This window comes from Prionailurus bengalensis, chromosome B1, assembly GCF_016509475.1.
Source record: "Prionailurus bengalensis isolate Pbe53 chromosome B1, Fcat_Pben_1.1_paternal_pri, whole genome shotgun sequence".
Lineage (NCBI taxonomy): Eukaryota > Metazoa > Chordata > Mammalia > Carnivora > Felidae > Prionailurus > Prionailurus bengalensis.
The window spans coordinates 164957363-164982786 of NC_057344.1; the positions used below are offsets into that span (position 1 = coordinate 164957363).

The 25424-nt window shown below is 44.6% G+C and overlaps 1 protein-coding gene across 2 annotated transcripts in view; it reads right to left on the reverse strand.

Moving 5' to 3' along the window:
* Window positions 1–15544, reverse strand: part of CWH43 (cell wall biogenesis 43 C-terminal homolog) — a 57406-nt gene extending 41862 nt beyond the window's left edge. The window contains exons 1-6 of one of the 2 annotated variants that reach the window (XM_043572690.1): window positions 15440–15544; window positions 13427–13618; window positions 9097–9217; window positions 8560–8714; window positions 5853–6054; window positions 925–1013 (exon numbers count right to left, since the gene is read on the reverse strand). In XM_043572690.1, the coding sequence (XP_043428625.1) occupies window positions 925–1013; window positions 5853–6054; window positions 8560–8714; window positions 9097–9217; window positions 13427–13618; window positions 15440–15482 (802 nt within the window). In that variant the 5' untranslated portion in view covers window positions 15483–15544. Of the gene's footprint in view, window positions 1–924; window positions 1014–5852; window positions 6055–8559; window positions 8715–9096; window positions 9218–13426; window positions 13619–15049; window positions 15345–15439 lie in introns of those variants that run through there. The other variant, XM_043572691.1, reaches the window with a different exon arrangement.
* Window positions 15545–25424: the final 9880 nt, after the last annotated feature.

Here is a 25424-nt window from a genome sequence, read left to right on the forward strand (position 1 = left end):
ATCCAAGAGTAACGGCACTTAGGACGTAAAGAAATTTCCTCATTACGTTCGTCGATCCACACCTTCTATTACCAATCCACAGTCTCGAACCCACACAGGGCATCCAGTGCAACACTCTGAATCACCTGGTTAATGAACATGTAAGAGGGCATCTCTCTTCACAGAGACCAAGTTCACTGCTCTGTTACAGAGTGCGGAGTTTTTTATTGAACACTAAAACCAACTCTAACCACTTTCTGCCTTTTAAGGGGAAGGGAGAGGAGTGATGTAATTCAGGCATAGTAATAAAATAGTCAATCATAAAAATAAGTAGTTGCTCCTAACATATGATGGCTTCCATCAATATCCTGTAATCCTAACCAGTGTGACTGGGAGTGGAGGGTCCCAGCCTTGAATAAGCAAACGTGGACCCCAAAGGTAAGTCGAGAGGTGAGAAGCTCAGGAGGGCATTCCTGAAAACCAGAGAAGCAGGGAATCTTGGAGAGGGCAAGAGGTCTGGCAATGCGGTAATGTCTGACTTCCATCTTCTCAGACCTGCAGTAGAAACAGGGGCGCCTGGGTAGCTGGGTCGGCTAAGCCTCTGACTCTTGATTTCGGCTCAGGTCATGATCTCACAGTTCTTGAGTTTGAGCCCTAAGACGGGCTCTGTGCTGACAGCGCGGAGCCTGCTTGGGATTCTTTCTCTCTGCCCTTCCGCCCTCAGGCGCACGCACTCTCTCTCCCTCTCTCTCAGAATAAATAAATAAACTTAAAAAAAACTGCTACTGACACACATGCCTTGTTTGGGAGATGGGGGAGAGTATGTGAGCACCGTGAGGTGGCAGTATGGCCGCTATAGGAGGAGAGAGGTAATGAAGGAGGAGGAAGTAAATTGTCAACTGAGCGGAATGCCGGGCACAGACACGTACAGGTAAACCCACGTACCTGTGACCCACCAGAGTAAACTGGTACCAGGAAACCATGAACAAGCTGAGAGCATCAATCCGCTCGCCAAGCTCAGCAGAACTGCACCTCTGTAAGAAAATAATGTGCTGTAGGACATCTACCATCATTAATATTTTATTGTCCCAAATAGAAAATACATCTCCTACCTCTGGGTACATCCAAGAGATAATATGAGTGTGAAAAAACCCAGTGAGATAATGAGAGCTCATTGAAAACCAATATTATATCCAGTCAGAACATTGAGGGGTAGCCGGGTGGCTCAGTCGGTTAAGTGTCCAACCTCAGCCCAGGTCATGACCTCACCATTCCGGAGTTCGATTCCCCAGCCGGACTCTGTGCTGACAGCTCAGAGCCTGGAGCCTGCTTTGGATTCTGTGTCTCCCACTCTTTTACTGCCACTCCCCAGCTCAGGTGTGCACGCATGTGGGCACGTGCTCTCTCTCTTTCCCTCTCTCTCTCAAAAATAAATAAAACATTGGGGCACCCGGGTGGCGCATCCAACTTCGGCTCAGGTCATGGTCTCACTGCTTGTGAGTTTGAGCCCCACATCGGGCTCTGTGCTGACAGCTCAGGGCCTGGAGTCTGCTTCAGATTCTGTGTCTCCCTCTCTCTCTCTGTTCCTCCCTCACTCCCATTCTGTCTCTCTCTGTCTCTCAAAAATAAACATTAAACGTTTTTAAAATAAACAAACATCAAAAATCAAGAAAAAAGAACACTGAAGTAATAGCAACTCAGACTTGAAATAAATGATATCTTCGATCTTTCACGGCGATTGAGTATTCTCAGACTATTATAGCCCATATTGGCCCTGTAACATGTGACATGTGACAACTCTGCCGAAGACAAAGAGAAAAAGTCACTGGGAATCGTTTCTATTTAGTTTGCCTCTTTTTCCTTCCTCTGCCTCAAAACAGTCTGGGCCTTTCTGGGACTGCTGTCAACTGTATAAATAATCGACAGTTGTGTGAGTTTTAAAACAACCACAAACTGCTTCATTCTTTTGCTACTTCGGCAAAAACTTGCAGGAGGAGGAATCAAAAAATGTAACTCCACTTTAGGGGAATATCCAGAAGCAATAATAGCTACCACGTGGCACTCAATTAAATAGCTACAACATAAACTAAGCTAAAAAACACAGCACTTACTACCTCCCATGCACTGCTTTAAGACTTTTGCATCTTGGGGCGCCTGGGTGGCTCAGTCAGTTGAGCGTCCGACTTCAGCCCGGGTCACGATCTCACGGTCTGTGAGTTCGAGCCCTGCGTCAGGCTCTGGGCTGATGGCTCAGAGCCTGAAGCCTGTTTCAGATTCTGTGTCTCCCTCTCTCTCTCTAGCCCTCCCCCGTTCATGCTCTGTCTCTCTCTGTCTCAAGAATAAATAAACGTTAAAAAAAAAAAAAGAGACTTCTGCATCTTATTAGGCTCTCAATCTTCCCAAGTCTCTAAGGTAGATGCTCTTATTATTCCCATTTTGCAGAGGCAGACACTGGGGGAAAGAGCACTTAAATAACCTGTCGGAGGTCATACACAGCAGCCCTGCTAGGACTCAGAAACCAAAAAAGGTCATCAGGCCCTGGAGTGAGGCTCTCGGCTACTATCCTGCCCACCCCCACTTCCAAGGTGAAGGATCACCCTGGGTCTACAGAAGACCAGATGTGAAAAAAGGCGGTGGAGGACACTGTTGATTTTTTTGTATCCCCAATTCAACGACAAATGTTTACGAGGACCTACTATGTGCAGGCTGTGTTCTAGGGGCTTGGGATACATCCATGAACAAACATCCCTTTCCTCCCGAGGGCTCCCATTCCAGTGAGGGAGGAACAGACAGTAAACACAATTAATAAATAATTCAGGATATCAGAAGGCGGAAAGCACTAGTGGTAAGAGTCCCAAGGCCGGGAGCACTGGGGCGGGCTGATGGGAAACTGGAAGCATGAGGAAGACACAGTTTATCTAGCTCCCTCATTCTCTCGGGGTCTACCATCAGCACTGATCCTTCGGCTTCCCAACGTCCCGTCAGTACGCTCTGGGCCCCTCCCTCACCCTTCTCCCATCCCTCACCTCTTTACCACATCAACACTTACCTGGGATGCAATCTCTTATGGATTTTAGAAAGCGATTTCTACTACGATGGTCATGACTCATGAAAGCCTAATGCAACATTTCTCCAGCAGGGTTCTGAGAAACACTAATTTTATGAGATGTTAACAGGTGTTCTAAAAGAGGAATTCTACTTTTTTTTTTTTTTTTTTTTTTGGAGGGAGAAAGAGAGCGCACACAAGTTGGCGGGGGGGAGCAGAGCGAGAGAGACAGGGAGAGAGAATCTCAAGCAGGCTCCATGCTCAGCGGAGCTTAGGAGCCCTACGTGGGGCCCCATCTCACGACGGTAAACTCATGACCTGAGCCAAAATCGAGAGTCGGATGTTTAACCAACTGAGCCAACCAGGTGCCCGGGAATTCTATTTTCAAATAAGTTTGAGAAACTCCCAGGAGGTCTCTCGTCTGCGGATGTGCATTGTGAATCACAAAGAGAGGAATACGAAGTGCAGATTTAGGAGACAGTTGCCTTTTTCTCTCAGGGTATCTATCAACATCCCAAGACACCAGTGTCCCACAGAACACAGTTGGGGAAATGCTGGTCCCATGAGCTACATCTCCATCTTCAATGCCTCCCTTCAACAGACAGAATTACAACACGTCTACCAAAAAAGCCCCTCATTCTACAGGTGAGAAAAACAAAGCCAGGGACACGACGTGACTCGTCCACAGTCGAATGATGAGTTACTGTTGGCTGAGCAGGACTCCAGCCCTCAAGCCTGGCCTCGGGGTCCTGGCCCAATTCTCCCTTTGCTGTTTCATATAACCAATGCCTATTTTTAAAGGGAATTTTCGAAACAAAGCTTTGATGCATGGGAAGAAACCCCTTCCCTTCTCTTCCTTTGTGCCTTTCTTCCTTCTTTCCCTTCCTCCCAAATATGCGAAGGCATCCAGGATCAAAAGATACAAACTGTGAATGAGCTAACATATGGAAACTTCCTGGCTCCATGCCTGACAGAGTTAAATCATAAATAGTAGTTCTTTTTCCCATTCCCTGCCCTCAAGTTGCTTACTGTCTAGCAGGAAGATCTAAAATAACTGTAATGGTCTTTTTTAAATTTTTTTTATTAATGTTTTTATTTATTTTTGAAGGAGAGAGAGAGAGAGAGACAGAGCACGAATGGGGGAGGAACAGAGAGAGATACAGAATTTGAAGCAGGCTCCAGGCTCCAGGCTCCAAGCTGCCAGCATAGAGCCCGATGTAGGGCTCGAGCCCACGTACTGTGAGATTATGACCTGAGCCTAAGTCAGATGCTTAACTAACTGGCTGAGCCACCCAAGCGCCCCTAACTGTAATGTTTTTTAAAATTGTAATACACAATAATAATAAAAGACAGAAGAGGGTAAGGGTGGAATTTAAGGTAGTATGTAGCATAAAGGAACCCTTGGGATAATCAGAGAAGACTTCACAGAGCAGATGCTTGAGCTGGGTTTAGAGGGGTGAGCAAGAGCTTGCCAGGACACCAAGGCATAGAAGGCAGCCAGACAGAGGGAAGAGCACATACTTGCAGACAAAGGCCTGGAACAGTCCAGCACTTCTAGGAAACTGGAAGTGATTTCAGCCCAGATGAAGCATGAGGATAAGGTAGGAAGTGTCTGTAAAAGTAAGAGGGGTAGGGGAACAGATCCTGTCTCACATGACCTCGTATGGAAACACCACTTAAAGGTTCTAAGCCAGGGAGTGATGGAGTTAGATGTGCATTTCCGGAGAGTTCACTGGGGGCGGGGCTAGTGGGGGCAGTGCAGAGAAGGCCACACTGAAGAGAGACCATGAAGAGGCAAGAGAGGAAGCCTAGATGAAAGATGGTGAGGGCTCCACAGAGGCAGATAGGGTGGGGATCGCAGGGGAAGGGATAGATCTGAGAGAAGTAGTAGAATTGACTAGACTTAATGCCAAATAGACACAGAAAATGAGAAAGACACAGTTGTAGGAGTTTCTGGCTGGGATGGTTTCTGGTTCCTGGTTTCTGGCTTGGATGACGGAGTGATAGCTAGGAAGGGTGAAGCAAGGCATGGAGGAAGACGAACGTGTTTGGGGACTGGGGACTTCTGAGTCCAGACCTGGACACCTGGGGGTATGCTCTCATGTCTGCTGGGGAAGGATCCACCAGGCATTTGCCAAATGTGGGAACCTCCACACTGTAAGAGCAAACAGTTATCTGAGGCAGATGTTTTAAAGGTTCCTCCAATCTTTGTACATGAAAGGCTGGGCCTGAACACAGGAGGAAAGACATATCCCAAAGGGTAGAGACGGGGTTAATGAGGACCAGGCATATGCTGGTTCCGACACTTAATCTCAAGACTGCTGACTCCCTGGGTGCCCCATGGTTGGAGCAAGTCCCAAAATATCACAGGATGCAGAGATCTCTCTGGGCGTCCCTCCCTCGCAGAGAATAGAGATCGATGCCCAGGCTGCCAACCTGTTTTCTCTCATCAGGGCACCGTGGTCTCGTCCCATCAAATGCCCGTAAGTAAGGAGGGGTCTGAAGGAAATGGCAACAGCATGTCTTCTCTGCCCCTGAGAATGCTCCCCCATGTGGAAACTCTTCAGAGCACCCAAGCAGGAGCTCCCAAAACCTTACTTGGCCGGGCACAACCTTCAGCCCTCCATCGTCTGCTTTCTAGCAACTCTTCAGCACCGGGACAAACACCCTCCACAGTACGCAGTAACGTCATGCAACATTGTTGCTATCTAGGGAAAGTGGAATATGAAATACCTGGCTGGCGCAGATCTAGCTGCTCAACAAAAGAAGTATTTCTTCCTTCAACTTTAATAGCCAATTCCTTGAGGGCTTCCAAACCGACACTCACCCAAATGGGTTAGGATCTGGTCCTGGATGGGGGTGCCCACTCACGGCCCATCTGGAAACAAGCGAGACCTCTCCAAAAATCCAGTGGGTGAGGAACACGAGACTGCCAAAGGCAGCCCCTGCCAGGCACCAGGTAGGTCTGGAGGCCACGCCCTTGACTGCCACTCCAGTATTTTTCCCCTCTGGCTTACTGCAGTCGCCATCTAGGATAAAAAATGGGAAATGGTCAATTACATGAAAATGTACCCTCTATATTTCACAGACTTGCAGCAAGCAAGAAATGGTATCTGGCTTCAAGGAGCTTATTTTAGAAGGGAAGACGAGATGTGGCACTGTAATACAAAGCGGAACGTGCTGAGAGCTAGTTGGTGTGAGAGATGATTTCAGGCAGGCTAGATCAGGAATGCTTTGGGGAGAACCAAGCATTTTGGGATTTCACAAGGGAAAATGCAGTGAGTTCTCTACTTCATGTGAAGTTAACAGTGTGAACAAAAACATATACAGGAAGGGGCACCTGGGTGGCTCAGTCGGTTAAGTGGCCTACGTTGGCTCAGGTCATGATCTCGCAGTCCGTGAGTTTGAGCCCCACGTCAGGCTCTGTGCTGACAGCTCAGAGCCTGGAGCCTGTTTCAGATTCTGTGTCTCCCTCTCTCTGACCCTCCCCTGTTCATGCTCTGTCTCTCTCTGTCTCAAAAATAAACGTCAAAAAAAAATTAAAATATATATACATATACAGGAAAAGTGACTGGTATGTTGAGGGAACAGATGCAGTCCTACTTGAGTGGAACATATTCAGGACACCAGGCCATGTCCCCGCCTTCCCCCAGAACACCAGGCCATGTCCCCGCCTTCCCCCCACCCCCAAAGAGGGCTCTCACCTACCCCACTGTGCACCCAGGGTAATAGTCGTACACTTACTGAGCAGTTCCTGAGTTTCAGGTCTCTTCCTAGCCTTTGATAGGAACTCATTTAATCCTCGCAACAACTTTACAAGGTAACCTATGTTACTAGACCCATTTAGTAGATCCAAAAACTGAGGCCCAGAGAGAACAAGTCACTTGTCCAAGATCATACAGCTGGTAAAGAGAGCTTAGGCAGACCAACTCCACCACCTGTGTCCCTAACTATTCCCTACTTCCCAGGGCTGTTTCACCAAGAGGTCTCATTTCACTGCATCAATGACTTCACACACAAAAACGCAACAACCGGAGAAAATGCTGGCAGGAGAATGTCTTTGTAAGAACAGACAGCCTGCTGGGCTGATGGCCCGTGCTACTGGGAAGCTCTCTGCAGGACAGAAGAAAGTCTTAAGGTCTGTTTCATGAGGAGGAGGAAAGCCATTCTGCCAATAAAGGAGTCAGAGGGAGAGAAGCAGAGCTGTGACCCACAGGGATGATGGGAAGGGTGGTGAAGACAAAGGAGGCCAGGGCCTAGAGACTGAGCAGTCTTTGGGTGGGGAAGAGGGAGACCTAAACTGAATTTGCGGAGCACCACTGCTGTGGACTCTGGTCGGGGACCCCTCTCCCAGGACCCAGCAAATCTTCACGAAAACTACAAAATTGCCTGGTGTGATCTGATATTCTGGGGAAACTGATGAGGAGTCTGGGGTTTTGTAAATGAGGTACGGGGCAAAAACAGGAAGGGACCAACAACTGGGTCACATAAATTAAAACAGAGGTGAGAAAAAAGAAAACTCAAGTCAGGAAATGTAAATGATACCCTGAAGTTCAGATCCTTATCAGCCTGTACCTGTGAAATTTGCTGCCTGAGTTTCCACCTTTCAATGTTAGTGTTTTATGAAACATAAAGCATATTAGGGCACCAGACTGAGTTCTAAATGTTCTAATAGTAATGTCACTTGACCAATATCCTTGAATGATGTTCCCTTGTTCTCACTGTCCCTGTTTCATGCCAAAATTGGGGCGAGAGGCGGGTTATACAAGCACTTTGTTCATGCTGAGCCAAAACCCTCTAAACTTCCATTAATCTGTGAGATTTCTCCTTGTATTGACAAAAGAACAGTGACTCACTGAGACTCACACAAAAAGCCAGGTGCAAGTTAACCAGAATCTAGTAACACTTCTCCCTTCTTTTCAGAAGGATCTCAAGTTAGCATATGGGGTAAATATGCAAGCTGGGGATGTGTATGTCTCTGAGAAAGTCAGCTCCAAAGAGAGACAGGTGATTTGGTACAAATATGCAAGATTTCCTTTCTTTTGCAATCTTCAGACTTGGAGCTTAAACATCTTCAGACTCCCAGAAAAGAAAAAAAGAAACAAAAAACAAAAAACCCAGATAGTTCCCAGAGCCCCTGCTCATGAATAACTTCTCAGTGTTAGACATATACTGGGGTCAGTGTGGAGGAAGAGAGACGAAGGGTCTCATCCCTCAGCCCCATCCAGAGGGAGAGGGGAGAAAGACAAACTGAAAGCCAGCTGGGAGTCTCAAGCCTGGTTTACTCTCCCACTCCGCACTGATACAAGCCAGAAATGGCTTATTATTTTCATCCTCGGTTCTGGCAAGGAAAAGGTGCCTTCTGCTTAGATAATAATCCACTGGCTGTGCTGGTTACTCTTTCAGAGGGAGCAAAAAATTGAAACAGAGGCAAAATGCAGAAAGACTTCTTATCTTTTCAAGATGTGTTCCATTCAGATATAAGTAAACTATGCAAGAGAGCAGATCCCTAAATAAATTGGGCGTACGCTTACCTGTGTAAATGCGATCAAGTGTAGCTATGGTACTTAATGTCAGTATCACTCTGTTGGACATCTGATAACTCCAGATTGGATTTAGTGAAGTGTACCATATGCGGAGAACAAGAAGAAGAATCTGTCCTAAGATGAATCCCCAGATTCTGAGGTACCTGTAAGAACAAAAGTATTTTTAATAACTTTTTATGTGCTTTCAATGTACCATGGTCAGAGTGAATTTCATAGTTTCATAGAATGAGTCTATAAAGTAGCCCTGTTGGTAATTTTCAGTAATGAACATGCCTTCATCTTCAGTCTTTATAAAGCCCATTACCTAGGCAACTTGTTGCAATTTCCTAATTCTCAAAACATCGTGGAGACTGATGGCAAGTATTCGCATTCCGATTTTGTGAAAAGGGGGAAAAAGTGAGACTTCTAGAAGCTGTATGCAAAGTAAAAACTATCACTTAAATTCCTGGTCCCAACTTTCCCTTTGGTAAATGATCACACTTGTTTAAGATACGAACCTTTGTCGATGGATATAAGATACCATACCTTTGTAAGCCACTTCCTGTCCACCATGTCACAGCTTGTACTATCAACGAGGAAGACACTCCAAGGGCAAGGACCACTAGCCGAACTCTGGCATTTGGAGCCTGGAAGGAGGCGATGCTGCCTACAAACAAATTAAGGAGAGCTCAACATTTCCGGCAATCATGCACTGGAACAAAATGATCTGCATTCGATAACTGTTGCATCTGACACCATCTCTACACCCAGACAGATAAATATGGACTTGTGTGTATAAATTAAACAATTTTTAATTTTTTGTGATGTCATTCTTAACAATACGTTCACTACGTTCAAGTGTACAATTCAATGGCTTCTAATATATTCACAAAGTTGTGCAACTATTACCACTAATTCCAGGATATTTTCACCACCCCAAAAAGAAACTCCCTTTTCCTCCTCCCTACTGCCCCAGCCCCTGGCAATCACTAATCTACTTCCTGTCGTATAGATTTTTCCCATTCTGGGCATCTCATATCAGTGGACTCCTATACTAGGTAGCCTTCTGTGACTGGCTTCTTCCACTTAATCAGAATATTTTCAAGGCTTATCCATATTATAGCATGTATGAGTACTTCGTTCCTTTTTATGGCTGAATCATATCCACTGCATGGATATACTACATTTCATTCATTCATCAGTGATGGGCATTTGGGTTGTTTCCATTCTTTGGCTACTAAGGATAATGCTGCTAGGGGTGCCTGGGTGGCTCAGTCGGTTAAGTGTCCGACTTCGGCTCAGGTCATGGTCTCACAGTTCGTGAGTTCAAGCCCCACGTCAGGCTCTGTGCTGACAGCTCAGAGCCTGGAGCCTGCTTGGGATTCCGTGTCTCCCTCTTTCTCTGCCCCTTCCCTGCTTGTATGCATGCGTGCTCTCTCTCTCTCTCAAAAATAAATGAACACTATTTTTTTAAAATCAGGATGCAGAAAAAACATTGACAATTATTAATTTTATCATTCATTTATAAATATATAAATCATACACTGGAGGCACCTGGGTGGCTCAGTCAGTTAAGCAACTTCAGCGTAGTTCATGATCTCGCAGTTCATGAGTTCGAGCCCTGCATCGGGCTCTGTGCTGACAGCTCAGAGCCTGGAGCCTGCTTCAGATTCTGTGTCTCCTTCTCTCTGCCCCTCCCCTGCTCACTCTCTCTCTCTCTCTCTCTCTTTCAAAAATAAATAAACATTTGTATTTTTTTTTGAAAAAAGAATAATACTGCTATAAACATTTGTGTACAAACAAGGTCTTATATGAACATAGGTTTTCGTTTTTCTCAGGTATATACTGAGAAGTGGAATAGGTCATATGAGAACTCTGCTTAACGTTTCAAGGAACTGCCAAACTGATTTCAAAAGCAGCTACACCATTTTATATTCCTACCAGTCATGTGTGAGGGTTCAAGTTCTCCATATTCTTGCCAACACTCATCACTACCTATCTTTTTGATTAGAGCCATCCTAGTGGGTCAAAATTTATCAGGCAAGAAAAAACCTAAACCAATAGGAATATGAACTAGTTTGTTGTTAAGTACATAGTAATTAACCCAAAACATCTGAGGTGCCAGATGAGGTGATAGCATGTAACACCCAGATCTTCTCTGTCGTTATATAAGGATTCCTTAGGACTTTGTCTTTAAAGACAAAGTTGTTTCATTTCCTTAGCAGCATCTGAAGGGAGTTTTAAGGTAAACCACGGCTTACAGCAGCCTCTGTCTAGCATCAGCAGAGCTCAGTGACTACCCAGAAGAGGATCTGGCCAAAACAGTCTCTTCATCCTCAAACTCGACATCACTTTCCTACCTACTCCATTTTCTCAAATTGAACTCCACCTCAACTCAAGTGATGGATCGGCAGAGAGGAAGGAGGTGAAATGGGAACAACAGGAAGCTTCCCAAATACCATACACACCCCAAACTTATTAATATCAACATCCCTTACAGCCACCAGAAGTTACTGGGCCAGAAGTGGATTTAAACAATCAAAACACCACCCCAGTAACTCTCAGTCAATAGCTCTGTAGATAAGGCTTGACACAGGCAGCATTGAGCAAAGGCAACAAAGAAGTGCCACTGACGAGACCACTCCCATAAAGCCAACCAAGGAGCGTGAGGAGAAAATGAAGCCTGCAACACTCAGGCCACAGTAATTCCTAGGAGGGTACTGTAAGCCGAAGGCAGTGTAGCTGGGCCACTATACCCTCAACTCAGGGTAGAACGCCTCATTTCTATTATTTCTGGAGCTGACATTTTCACATTTGATTGGTCTTTCCATTTCTCTGGACGTCGTCTGCATAAAGGGTGCATTTTTCAGTGGTCTTTATCACTATCCTTTCGGAGCCCAAGATCTTGAGAAGCCGAGTCCTCCACCCTTGCGGGTATCCACAGAACTCACTGCCCTGACCTCATTCTGCCTTCTTCGGGGACTGGCCCACAGAAAAGCAGAAGGCAATTTCATAGTAATTCCTGTCACTGTTTCTGAAAAAAAGTCAAATGACTGTATCCAGAGAGAAGAAATACACGCCACTTGGAAAACTCCAGAGAAACCGGCTGCACTGCATTGTAACAGAAGAAAGAGTGAGACATCTGGAGTTTTCAGCTACACATTCAACCAGATCACAGTCTGGTGTTTTTGTTTTCTAAACCTTTTCTTCCATGACCCCACCCTCTTACTTTTTTACTCCCAGTGCTTCTTCAAGGTCTCTCAATATTTATTTATATTAATAATCTCAATTCCTTGGGACAGTAAGTGTACATTCAAAATTTTTAATTGATAATTGCTAATGGCGACATAACACACTCAAATTCAGAATCTAAAAGATACCAAAGGTATGTATTGCAAAGCTTCCCTTTTATGTCTGTGTCTAGATACCATTTTCAAGTAACTAAAATGCTATCGGGATTTTGTTGTTTTTTTTTAAATCCTTCTAGGGCCATTTAATGCATTAAAAACTAAATATATTTCCATCTAAACTTTCTTACACAAATGTTAGTATTCTGCACACACTGTTTAGTGATTCCTTTTTTTCACTTAATAATATATTTAAAGACTATTCCATTCCTTACATAATGTTCTCATTCTTTTATATAGCTGCCCAGTATTCTACAGTGTTCCAATTTTCAAAACCATAATTTATTTAACCAATCCCATATATAGGACATGTAGGTTATTTCTAACCTTGCTATTACAAATATTGCTATAATGATTAACAGCCTTATAGTTTTACCATTTTTTAAAAAAAAATTTTTTAACGTTTATTTCTTTTTGAGACAGGGAGAGACAGAGCATGAATGGGGGAGGGTCAGAGAGAGGGAGACACAGAATCTGAAACAGGCTCCAGGCTCTGAGCCGTCAGCCCAGAGCCAGACACGGGGCTCAAACTCACAGACCGCGAGATCATGACCTGGCTGAAGTCGGACGCCCAACTGACTGTGCCACTCAGGCGCCCCAAGTTTTACCATTTTAAGCCATATGTAAGTATATCTGTAGGGTATATTTCTAGAAATGGAATTGCTGAGCAAAAGGGTATATACGTATTTGTAATTTTGATAAATGCTGATAAATTATCGTCTGCAGAACTTGTGCCAATTTACATCCCCATCAGCAATGTCTGAGTACCCACTTTCCCATCCTTACAATACAGTGTTACCCGACTTTGTTCTTTGGCAATCCAGCATATGAAGCTACATACAAATATGTGTGTATGTGTAAGTTGTATTCTACACATTTTAATTTTAAAATACATATTTAAAAAATTACATTTTTTCCCAGTAAACTGATCATATCCTTTGCTCTGTTATCTATCAAATTGTTGTTCCTTTTTATTATTGATTTGGAAAAACTCCATGTTAGTGATATTAGCCCTTTGACAAAAGAGTTACAAATATCTTTCCTAATTTGTTTGACTCTGTTTACTATAGTGTTCATTGGGCATAATTTTCCTACTTTCATGAAGTATCATTCAACAAATTTTAATGGTTGCTGAGTTTTCTGTCATAGTTGGAAAAAAAGTACACAAAATTTTCAAGAGTTGACCTGTTCTCCCTCTTGATTTCAGTGACTTTTTTAGGCTTTTCTGATCTGACAGAAAAGTTAGAAATATAAAAGACATTGGCTCTTGGTCTAGTCTTCCAGTTCTAGTAAAACTCTTTAAGACAGTAGTAAGAGAGTGATCTTTGTTTTTCATTTAATTATTTAGCATACAAAGAACAGTGTACATACTTTCACTTGATTTTGAAAAAAAAACAAAAAACAAAAAACAAAAAACAAAAAACAAACACACACACACAACACCTTCAAGAAGCACTTTTAAATCTTACCAATAGTAATTATCCGCAACAGGATTAGCATCCACTTCTTGTTAGCCAATTTCCAGAAAGGAGTAAGCGTTAGGAATATTGGAGAAAGAAACACTATGCCAAAACCTTCAAGCCCAGTGAGTTCTAGAGTTTGCAGGGGAAAGTAATAAATCATCGGTCCCAGGCCATGGCAGAGAGACCAAGAAACATACCCTAGGAAAAAAAAAATGATTAAGGAGAATGTGTAAATGTGACTTTGTTTCAAACAGTAGCCCTGCCCCTCCACTGTAAGGGCTCCGGCTGACCACCCTCCTTCACGATTCTGACCCTAACTGGGTTCCTGTACAGAATTAATTCCTCCCCTTCCTCCGACAAGAAGAGAATGTCCCAGGATGAAAATGGCTTCCTGCTGTTGTGAGTCCCTTGACACCCCTTGTTTATTCCTTTAACCTTGTTCACACCCACACAGGTCGTCCCTTTATTGAAACCTCTTCATTTGAGCCATCTAGGTTGAAATTGATAAAATTTTTTTACCTAAGTCAACCATTCTATAAAGAGCAATATCATGAAAATCAAAAAGAGGAACTAACAAGGGTGTCCAGCTGGCTCAAAAGGAGGACTATGCCACTTTTGATCTCTGGGCTGGGTGTAGAGATAACTACCAAAAAAAAAAAAAAAAAAAGGAACAAACACCAGGTGGCCCCTCCTTTGCTCCCACTCCAGACTACATCCAAAGGCAGGTTAGTCAGGCAACAATCATTTACTTGTAAGTAGACTTTTTTAAACCTAACCTTATAAGACAGTATGGCGTAGTGAAATTCCAGGATCTGGAGTCAGGTTCACCTCTGCCAACTACTGACTGTATAATCTTCTACAACAATAATTAACTAATGGGCACTTACTATGCGGCAGCATCTGTGCTAAGTATTTACAGAGATCTTATTCCTCCTACAGCTCACGTCCTATGAAATGGACACTTTTTACTCCCCTCTCACAAGCGTAAAAACAAACAAGAACAAAAAAACTTCTGAGATTCAGAAAGTAATTGTCTAAAGTTGAAAAAGTGGCAAACGGCAGAGTGAACTTAAACCCACGCAGACTGGCTCCAAACGTAGCCATCTAACCATCACGTGTAGTAACTTTCTCCCGAGGTATTTCTCGGGCTCCCTTTCTGAACCAGCAAAGTAGTCCTTTCAGCCACCTCACCGAGTTGCTAAGATTAAATGAGATCAAGTACACAGAATACCTAGCACCCTGGGTACTTACTGAACGTAATTCACTTTACACCGCTGTACTTAACACATTTGAAGCTAGGGGGAAAAAACAGTGGGGGGTACCCTCCCGAGTATTACCAGCTCCCAGAAAATCAAGTTCTTAGGAAGGTGCCCCTCCCAAGCGAAAAGAGTGTTTCATAATGAACACCGAGATTATAACACTGTCCCAAACATTTGGGAAATCTGACTTTAGTCACACGACTCCGAGAGAATTGCCCAATAATTGTCCTTGGGGCTTTTTGCAAAGCTTCGAGGTGCGCACACGGGACCCCAGTTCGACGCTTTTCACGCAATGCCCAAACGTGCAGCCGCCACCGAGGCCACTCGTGCGGGGCCAACACAGGCAGCAGCTGCCTCCCTGCGTGCTCACCTCAAGCCGCTGGGGGACACGGGGACCCCTTTCCTTGTGAAAGTTAAGGTCCAGTACTGAATCTTACTAACGTAAAGGTCGCGGAGGGGGCCGGTTCGGGAGCGGTCCCAGCCGCGCGGGGTCAAGGTCGACACGTGGAGAATAGAGCGCCATCCCAGGGTGGAGTGGAGCTCGGAGGCACCGTCTCCCCCACGGAATCCTCGGCTTCCGAACCTCAGTCTAGGTCTCGTCTTTTTTGACGGCGGTAGCAAAAGTTCCCAGAGGACTTCTGCATCCTGGGCGCGCGGCGCGCTCCCTCCCGAGCCCAGCCAACCGGCCGAGCGCCGCGGCTCCGGGCCGAGTGGGGGGCAGGCCCCCGCGAACGCGCGCCCGGGGGCGGCCTTAGCTTACCCAGGAGGCTCTCCAGGAGGATTTCTCGCCACAGCCAGGACATGGCCGCGACGCGCAGCGGCGCTTCCCGAGAAAGCAGCGAGCGCCTGCCCCGCCGCGCACGCCCCGCGCCCGCCGCCGCGTCCTCCGGAGCCGGGTCCGCGCGCACGTCCCCTCGCCGAGCCTGCTGCCACCCTCCAGCCCCGCGGCCCGCGCGCCGGGCCGGGCCCAGGAGAGGGTGGGGCCGCTGCGCGTCCGCCCCCGCCCACCACACCCAGCCCAGCCTGCCCGGGCCCGCACCACCTGCTCGCTCCGCCGCCGCACCCCGGCCGGCCGCCCCCGCCCCGCGCCGTGGCGCCAGGCAGACTCGCGGGGGCCTGGAACCCCGTTGTCGGGGCGAAGGCGGGGTTGCCCGGCTCGGCCGCAGAGCAGCGCGGGGATGGAGCGCTGCCGGAGCCCCGGAGGACGGGCGGCTGGTGCGGGGTCTAAAAGGAGCCCCACGGTGGTGCGCTGCGAGGCGCAGGCTGGACGGGAGGGGGCCTGCAGGACGGGCTCCGGCGCCCGGGGCCATCAGGTGCCAACAGGACCGTGGGCCTTCTTTAAGCCGGGGCTAACGCTTGGGAGGCGGCATTAGCCTCCCGAGATTGAGCTACTTCTCAGCCGGGCGGTAAACAAACTGCGCTCTGGAAGGGTGGTCCGAAAATCCCAGAGGCTCCAGGATTTTCGATGGCTTGTAGAGACCTTGCAACACTTGCTCAGGGGAGAGGAAACAGGTGAGGTGAGTGGAAACTCTGCCCTCCTGAACTTCATGAATAATGATGTCTGAGAGTGCCCATCCCGAAGGGGAAAGGGAGAGGAGTTCCAATCAACAGCGGAGCCAGTGAAGAAGGCCGGTGGTTTCTCGCTCACATATTACCACACCCCAGAATGTCTTGAAATTTTTTTTGAACCTTCTCAGAGCAATTTATTTTAATTCGCTTTAATTTTTTAGAAGAGTTTATCATTTATCACTGCTGGAAAGTTTGCTCTGAAATGAAACAATGATGAGTTGCCTAAAAGCCTCAGAATCCCTTAAGAGCAGTTGTTGCTAAAAGTCCATAGGAGATTTAGGCAAAGAGTTCCAAAATCACTTAGTTACTTCCTAGTACTCCTGTCACAAGGATAGCATATACATCAATGGAATAGAACTGAGAGCCCCAAAAGGAATCCTCCCATTGGGGTCAGATGCTTTTCAACAAGCTTGCCAAGACAATTACATGGGGAAACGGATCGTCTTCAACAAATGGTTCTAGGACAACTGGATAGCCACCTGAAAACGAATAAAGTAGGACCCTTACCTCACATAATATGCAAACACTAACCCTAAATGGATCAAAGCCCTAACGGTAAGACATAAAACTATAACTCTGAGAAGAACTCTGAGAAGAGTAAATCTTCAGGGTCTTAGGTTGGGCAGTGGATCCTTAAGAATGACACCCAAAGCCCAAGTAACAAAGACGTAAGAGGTAAGTTGGACCTCATCAAAATTAAAAGCTTTTGGGCTTTCCATTTTTTAATGTTTATTTATTTGTTTTTGAGAGAGAGAGAGCACATGCACAAGCTGAAGAGGGACAGAGACAGACAGACAGACAGACAGAATCCGAAGAAGGCTCCAGGCTCTGAGCTGTCAGCACAGAGCCCGATGAAGTGCTTGAACCCATGAACCATGAGATTGTGACCTGACCCAAAGTCAGATGCTCAACCTACTGAGCCACCCAGGCACCCCAAAAGCTTTTGTGCTTTAAAGGACACTATCAAAAAAAGTGGAAAAGCAATGTACATATTAGGAGACCGTGTTGTCAAGTCATACATCTGGTAAGGAACTGGTATCTAGAATATGTATTAAAAAAAAATACAAGTGGGGCGCCTGGGTGGCGCAGTCGGTTAAGCGTCCGACTTCAGCCAGGTCACGATCTCGCGGTCCGGGAGTTCGAGCCCCGCGTCAGGCTCTGGGCTGATGGCGCAGAGCCTGGAGCCTGTTTCCGATTCTGTGTCTCCCTCTCTCTCTGCCCCTCCCCCGTTCATGTTCTGTCTCTCTCTGTCCCAAAAATAAATAAACGTTGAAAAAAAATTTAAAAAAAAATACAAGTCAACAGTGAAAAGACAAATAACCCAATTTAAAGATGAAGAGATGTGATAGACCTTTCTCCAAAGAACATATGCAAGTAGCCAATAAACAGAGGCAAAAAATATTCAAATCATTTCATTAGGGGAAGGCAAGTCAAAACCACAACGAGATGCCCCTTTACACTCACTAATACGGCTGTAATCAAAAAGTCAGACAATAACAAGTATCGGCAAAGATTTGGAGAAAGTGGAACCCTTCTACATTGTCTGTGGGAATATAAGATGGCGTAGCCACTTTGGGAAACAGTCTGATAATTTCTCAAATGACTAAATAGAGTTAACATATGACCTATCACTGCTCCTGAGTATGTATACCTAAGAAAAATGGAAGTGCAGAATTTGTACACAGATGCTCACAGAAACAGTATTCAGAATAGCCAAAAAGTGGGAAAACCCAAATGCGCGACAACCGTTGAATGGATAAACGAGATGTGGTATGGCCAAACAATAGAATAATATTTAGCAATAATGGAATAAAGTACTGATATATGCTACACGATGAATACAGCTTGGAAACGTTACACTAAGTAAAAGAAGCCAATCACAATGTAAGCCACATATTGTATGATTCCATTTAAATGAAATTTTCCAAACTGGCAAATTTATGGTGACCAAGAGTAAATTAATAGTTGCTCAGGGCTGGGGGCCAAGTGGCAAAGGAAAGGGAATTAGTAGGTATATGTTTCTTTCAAGGGGGGGATAAAACACTCTAAACTTAGATTGGGGCAGTTGCACAATTCCATGAATACACTAAGAATATTGCATAATACTCGTTAAATGGGTGAATTATGGGTGTGTGAATTATATCTCAAGAAGATAGTTTTTTTTTTTTAAAAAAAGGAGACAGTTTTTGAAAATGCAATTCATTCTGGTTATCTTATTTTGTAAAAATGTTTTGGCTGAGTTTCAGTCATTTGGTATCAGCCATTCTTCAACATGTGAGGGACTTCAGTGAATATAAACAGCAGACACTGCATTTTCCTCCCTTTTTGCCCACATAGGTTTATTTCTCTTTTTTTTTCTTTTATTTATTTATTTTTTTTTTAATGAAATTTATTGACAAATTGGTTTCCATACAACACCCAGTGCTCATCCCAAAAGGTGCCCTCCTCAATACCCATCACCCACCCTCTCCTCCCTCCCACCCCCCTTTTTTTCATACACCCATATGAAAAGCATCTAACCTAGTGCTCTGTGTGCCATGTAGGTTTCAAAGCTAAGCTTTAGGGAAAACTTTGCTTCTATTAAGGATACACTGTGTTTTCTCTTCCACTCAGAGCTCAGTTTTTAGTCTTAGTATTTTCTTTTCCTCTTTAACTGTTTGGTCACAGCTAACTTCAAGAGAATCTGGAAAAATGCAGTCTAGCTGTGGGCCCAGAAAGGAAAGAAACCAAGTTATGGTGAGCAGTTGTCTGTCTTTGCTATAAACACCTACTTTATACACAGTGTTGACTTGAGGTTTAAATAGACCTTGTACTAAGGCACTCAGCACATCGCCTATGGTATTCACGGTATTTAACAAATGGTAGCTTGCATTATTGTTTGTATATTCCTTCATAATATTTGACCTCATGCTAAGCATATGGTAGGTAAGTACTCATTTGACCATTACATCAATAGCCTCTCCATCCTGAGCTCATGTTAATTGCCTTTTCTAGGCACTCTCCAATATATTCTGAATTTTTTCCAACTGCAGAGAGAAGAATGGCGTCAGTATGCCAATGAAAATTTCATCAAAGGTTTTTTTCCCCTTACCCTCTACAAAGGGATAATAATATTTCGGTTGTGTTTGCAGTAATTTTTCTGATTTACCATTTTGTCCCTCTGTGGCGCATTGTGGGAAAATGTATCATGATTCCTGATCCTTTCCTATGTAGCTTGTAAGTGTAGTTTGAATTATTGTTCCCTTAGAAGGTTAATTATGAAGTTGCTTTTAATTTCACTCCCAAATACCATAAGTCAAATAGAATGCTTATATGAACTTTTAATTAGCTTGCTCTCCATTGAATTTCATTGGTATTTAACTACTGTTATTATATAACTTTTACTAATCACATACAGAATATGTTACTGTATAGCTGATATCAGCACCATTCAGTTTGACCTGCTCTGTGAATGCATCTATTATATATAATTCTCTGCTGCTGCCTCACATTCTGTATTTACAATCTGCCTGGCTTTAATTTAATTTCAAAGGCCATGGTCTTTTCATTTTTGTCATTATCTCTTCTTTGACCTCCAAATGCCATTTGCATTCTTATTTTACATGGAAGTGAATGAAGCCCATTATGGCATTGCCCACTGCTTCTTTCTTCTTTCCCTATTACTTGGAGCATGAACACATCAAGGTCAGTCTGAGCATATTGAGACTATTTTTATCAGAAGACAAAAATCTCTACTAGAAGATAATACTTTTATGGAATAATGAAGATCTTCTGGTCTAACAAAAAACAGAAATGATTTTCTTTGAAGAGCCAAAATAAGAAGAAAGTCCTTCATGTCACTTCAAGCTCTCAATTATGCTCATGATTTTTTGAAAAGGGTCTGTGCTTCTCCATATAAGGCAAGTTCATGTTTTACAATGACAAATGTTTATTACTCCCTCACATCACATGTCCATGGTGGGTCGGCTGCGGCGGCTTCCCATCATCAGGAATCTGGGACTCAGGCTGAAGGAGCAGCGTCTATCTGTGGGTCTCATGGAAAACCACATTTCTTACAATCACACTCAGCAAATACAGTGGTCAAGCCGACCTCAGTGGGGCAAAGTCTGTACAAAAGAGGCAGGAAGGGTTTTGAACAATAATGCAATCTATTACAGCATGGATACACACGTACATGTATATATACATATAAATATATATATATACACATAAATATATATATATACACACACACATAGAGTATGCCATATACAGAAAATGTATAGTTCTGTTAGTCCTTTACATTTTAATTAATAATTGATTAGTAGTTATTTAATTATCTTTGATTATTTGCTTCTTTTTGCCTAATACATTGAGAATATTTTCTCCTGTCCATAAACAGTCTTCTGCAATGTGACTTTAAATGGCCATATGTTATTTCATAGGATGGTTATATATCATTTACTTAACCATTCCCCTTTTGATGGATATTGAGGTTGCTTTGTTTATGATAGTATTCAATAAACAGATTCCCTACCTAGAAAACATGAGAAGAGAGAGTTTACACGTCCCTAACAAAATGAAAAAAGTAATGAAGTTCTCTAAGAAGCTGATGATCTTTGGCTTTGCTTTAGCCAAAGTCTTCAAGGCACTGGATTTTACTTGAGATTAGCTGACTTCAACTTGTCCCTGTGAAGAAACAGAGTACTCGTTGCCTGCCTCTCTCCACTTTGGACGACTAAGTTTCTTACCTTGAATGGAAGCAAAGTGGAAGCTCTCCATGGCAGAGAAGGTTGGCTATCTACCAGACATTCCTGTCTGTCCTCCGCTGTCCGTAGGATAGTGTTGTTACTGGAAAGGAGCTGCTAGCCAGAGGCTGCACTTCTCAGCTCTCTGGCATCTCCACGGGGTCTTGTGTGACTGGTTCTCATCAGTGGAATGTGACCAAGTGACATGTGTCACTGCCAGACAAGGAGGTTGAAACGTGCTGCCCTCTCCCCTTCTCTCCTCTTCTGCTTGTGATAATGAGGCCCCAGGGAAAGACTGAGCCACAAGAGGAGGGGGGCCTAGGTCCTTGACTCATTACAAGGTGGAAAACTAGTCCATTGACTGGGAACACCAACCTTGAACTGGTATATGTGATTAAGCCACTGAAATGCTGGGGTTTATTCATTAGAGAACTAGCATTGCCCCAACCAATATGCCCACATATTGGTTAAGTGGGTATGAAAATTTAAGGGAATGCCATTGAGCACTCATCCTGTGCCCTTCTAGGCACAAAAAAGAGAACGAGGAATAATCAGGTTACAAAATGTGAGTGTGATGTTTGTACTAATTTGTCCTCTAAGAATTGTGATGCTGCCCCTCATGAATATTTGGTCAGTAAACACTCTCTAGGGAAATCAGTCTCCTCAATCGCCAGAGTCTTCTATCAGATTTTCAACTAAGGTTACCTATAAAATCATCACATTCGTTTGAACTGGAAAAATGGGAACCATAATACAGTTTTTAAGAGTGGGGCTTTAGGAGCGCCTGGGTGGCTTGGTCGGTTGAGTGTCCAACTTCGGCTCAGGTCATGATCTCACAGTCCGTGGGTTCGAGCTCCATGTTGGGCTGACAGCTCAGAGCCTGGAGCCTGCTTTGGATTCTGTGTCTCCTTCTCTCTCTGCCCCTCCCCTGCTCATTCTCCCTCCCTCCCTCTCTCTCTCCCCCCCCTTCTCTCTTAAACACAAATAAACACTTAAAAAATTTTTTTAAATGGGGCTTCAGAGCTAAACCGACCCGTATTCAAATCCCAGCTCACTCATAGACTAGCCCACAGCTAACCCTCTGGAAACAATAGCCAAAAACCAAACTGCATTACTGATGTGCGGAGAAAACCTCTGCTACCCTGGGCAGTGATGCCACAGGTTGCTCCGCTGACATGTCCATGCCGGAAACCCAACTATCCTGCAATTGCTCCTGCTACCGGCATCAGAGCCACCATGGCCCCCAGATCATCCCTTTCTGGCTGTCGTATCTGCCAGCACCTCCAGAGAGGGTGTGTCCGTTAATGTCCCTAGGGAGGAAGCACACACCAGGACAGAATTGGAAGTGAAAGATACTTGTCGCATACTACGCGTCTGGGGTGCTCGCTTGTCCAGGAAGAGAGCAGACACAGAATTGAATATGAGAGAGGCTGACGTCTATGAGGAGACAAAAGCCCCAAACAGGGGTTTCAGCTCCATATTTATTGAGTGCTTAAGATCTTACACACACGGTGAACGTGAAGAAAACAATCAGATAGTAATCAACTTGTGTGTGTAAGAAGCAAAGGGTCTAGGGGACAAGTGGAGTTTGTGACCAAATACAATAGTACATTGGTGTCAGATGGAAAGTAATTCCCTGCAGGTGATGTAACAAGCTACTCATGATTCCATTATAATATCTCGCTAGCTAACCCCGGGCGCTTTTGCCCCGTGGTGGTGGCTTTCCAACCTAAGCTTTTTTCTAACCCATTTACATAAATACAACCTATTTCCCCATAGATATTTATGAGGGAAATACTCATGAAAAACAACAGGGGAGGGAGCAGGGGTAGGCAGAGGGAGCCTTCAGAGGGTGGTGCAGGTCTGACACTCAGGAAAAGAGAGCAGGTGGGAGGGAGGATGGGGTGAGAAGAACCTAAGACTGCAGTGACCACTGCGAAAGTCTCAGCCGGATGGAATAGGAGCCTGTTTCAGGATCCTGCATGGGAGAGGAATAGCCCAGCCCCCCTGTACACCCCTTTTCCCCTCTGTTGAATGGAGTTGCTTGGTTAGAGACATGGAATCAATGCCTCAGTGGATGCCAGAGGCTGTCTGCTAATTGTACTCCTCACAGCAAGATTCTCTTGAAGGGTGATCTGAGGGGCACATTTCCCTGCTGCCAAAGAAGCGCTCCCATCTTTTCCTCTGGCATCACTGGCTCCTAAGTCAAAGTCTGATTGATGGAGATTAGACCACGTGCCCTTACTGCAAGGCAGCCCAGGGGAGCAAGTGACTGGCATTTTCAGCACCAAAGGAGGAAAGAGTCTTCTTGGATATTGGTCAAAACAAATGAGTGTAAAATATGCAAAGCACTTTGCCCAGTGCCTGGTGTGTAACAGACCCTGGATGGATGGAAGCTGATTTCCTCACTAACCACACCAAGGATGTCAGGGAAGGTGATGGGAGGATTCGTTGTTAAATCAGTCTCTCCCCGGCTCAGATCTTGACTCCAGATTTCCAATGAAATTAGGCAAGTGATTTAACCTTCCTGAGCATCAGTTTCCTCATCTGTAAAGTGTCCTTTGCAGAGTCATTGGGAAGATTTGCGTTACTATATAGAAAATGATTGGCCCAAGTAGGCTCTGAGAAAAGAGCAATGCTATAGTTACTTTGTAGTGAACAGAGAAAGGAGCACCAAAATTAGAGTATACACTCTGGGGGGGGTGGGCACTCTGCCATGTTCATCCTTGGAGGCCTGGCACTCAGTATGAACCGCGGCATATGCCAGGCCCTCAATAGACACTTGTTGATGAATGAATGGATAAAACTATTTTTTCTTATGGATAGATAACAAAGACAAAGCTACATAAATCTTTTTTTTTTTAATTTTTTTTAATGTTTATTTTTGAGACAGAGAGAGACAGAGCATGAATGGGGGAGGGGCAGAGAGAGAGGGAGACACAGAATCGGAAGCAGGCTCCAGGCTCTGAGCCATCAGCCCAGAGCCTGATGCGGGGCTCAAACTCACGAACCGTGAGATCGTGACCTGAGCTGAAGTTGGACGCTCAACCGACTGAGCCACCCAGGCGCCCCAACATAAATCATTTTAAACTAGGATTTTATTTTGCAGATTATTTTTCTTATTTTTTCCCAATATTCTCACTCAACCTCTCCAAAGAGCATAGGAATTATATAGTCAAATCATTTTATTTCATTAATTTGATCTTTATTCTTATCAAAGTAATAGAATATATGGTTTTTAAGAGTCACATGGGGCGCCTGGGTGGCACAGTCGGTTAAGCGTCTGACTTCAGCCAGGTCACGATCTCGCGGTCCGTGAGTTCGAGCCCCGCGTCAGGCTCTGGGCTGATGGCTCAGAGCCTGGAGCCTGCTTCTGATTCTGTGTCTCCCTCTCTCCCTGCCCCTCCCCCGTTCATGCTCTGTCTCTCTCTGTCCCAAAAATAAATAAAACGTTGAAAAAAAATAAAAAATCAGAGTCACATAGTAAGGACAAAAGATCTTTCCCCTGGTGCACCCCTCCCCACCCTTGATCCGCATCCCTCAGAAGCAACCAGTTTCAACTCCTTAGCTAGTTTTTTTGGTATTTACTTTCCTATTTCTATTTCTTGATTTTTTAAAAGATATTGGACACCGTTGATTTTTTTATTGTAGAACATGGGGGCTTAAATCTCTTCTCCCTATGTACATAGACACATACATACACACACACACACACACACACGCACGCACACACACATAATTCTTACCTTCTATCCAGTACAGTTGTTACAGTGATTTCACAAACTTTTCATAAGTTAGCAGTGTGTTTGTTGTATTAGGATCATGTCACTGCTGAGCCTTGTAGAATACTGCAATTCTATTTTATTTCTCCTATAGTTTTTGTGTCCTCTTTAGTTTATAATTGATTGATTTAATTTTTTTTCATTTACTTACCTGTGACAACCACAGATAATTCCCAAACTATCCTCAGAGTCGTAAAACTTCCTGAGAGTCAAACCCATGAGATATCCTACCAGTTCCCTTCTTCCCCTGGAATCATCTCTCCTGGTTCCCTCCACTCTTCTGCTCCAATCATGGCAGGCTGCCTTCCAGGCTTCTCCGGGGCTCTTGTCCCGGAGCTTCCCATCAGCGCCATGGGAGATACTCCTTTTATCTCTCTTCTGTGTTGGACTCCTTGTTCCCAGGATTCCATGTCTTCCTCTTGACTGGTTTGCTCCAGTGACTTCCTGAGAAAGAGGACATAGAAAGCACGTAGGTTTTTTGAGGCTTTATCTGCAAATGTTATTATCCACCCTGCCAGTACAATCCCCTGAGATTGAGAAATTATCACAATAGGAAACATATCATTGCAATGATTCATCCCAAGGCTTGACCAAAAATGGCACAAATTCCAAAATAGCAGTGCCTTCAACAAGTTGGGGTTTTGTCTGTCTCACATGAATGTCAGCA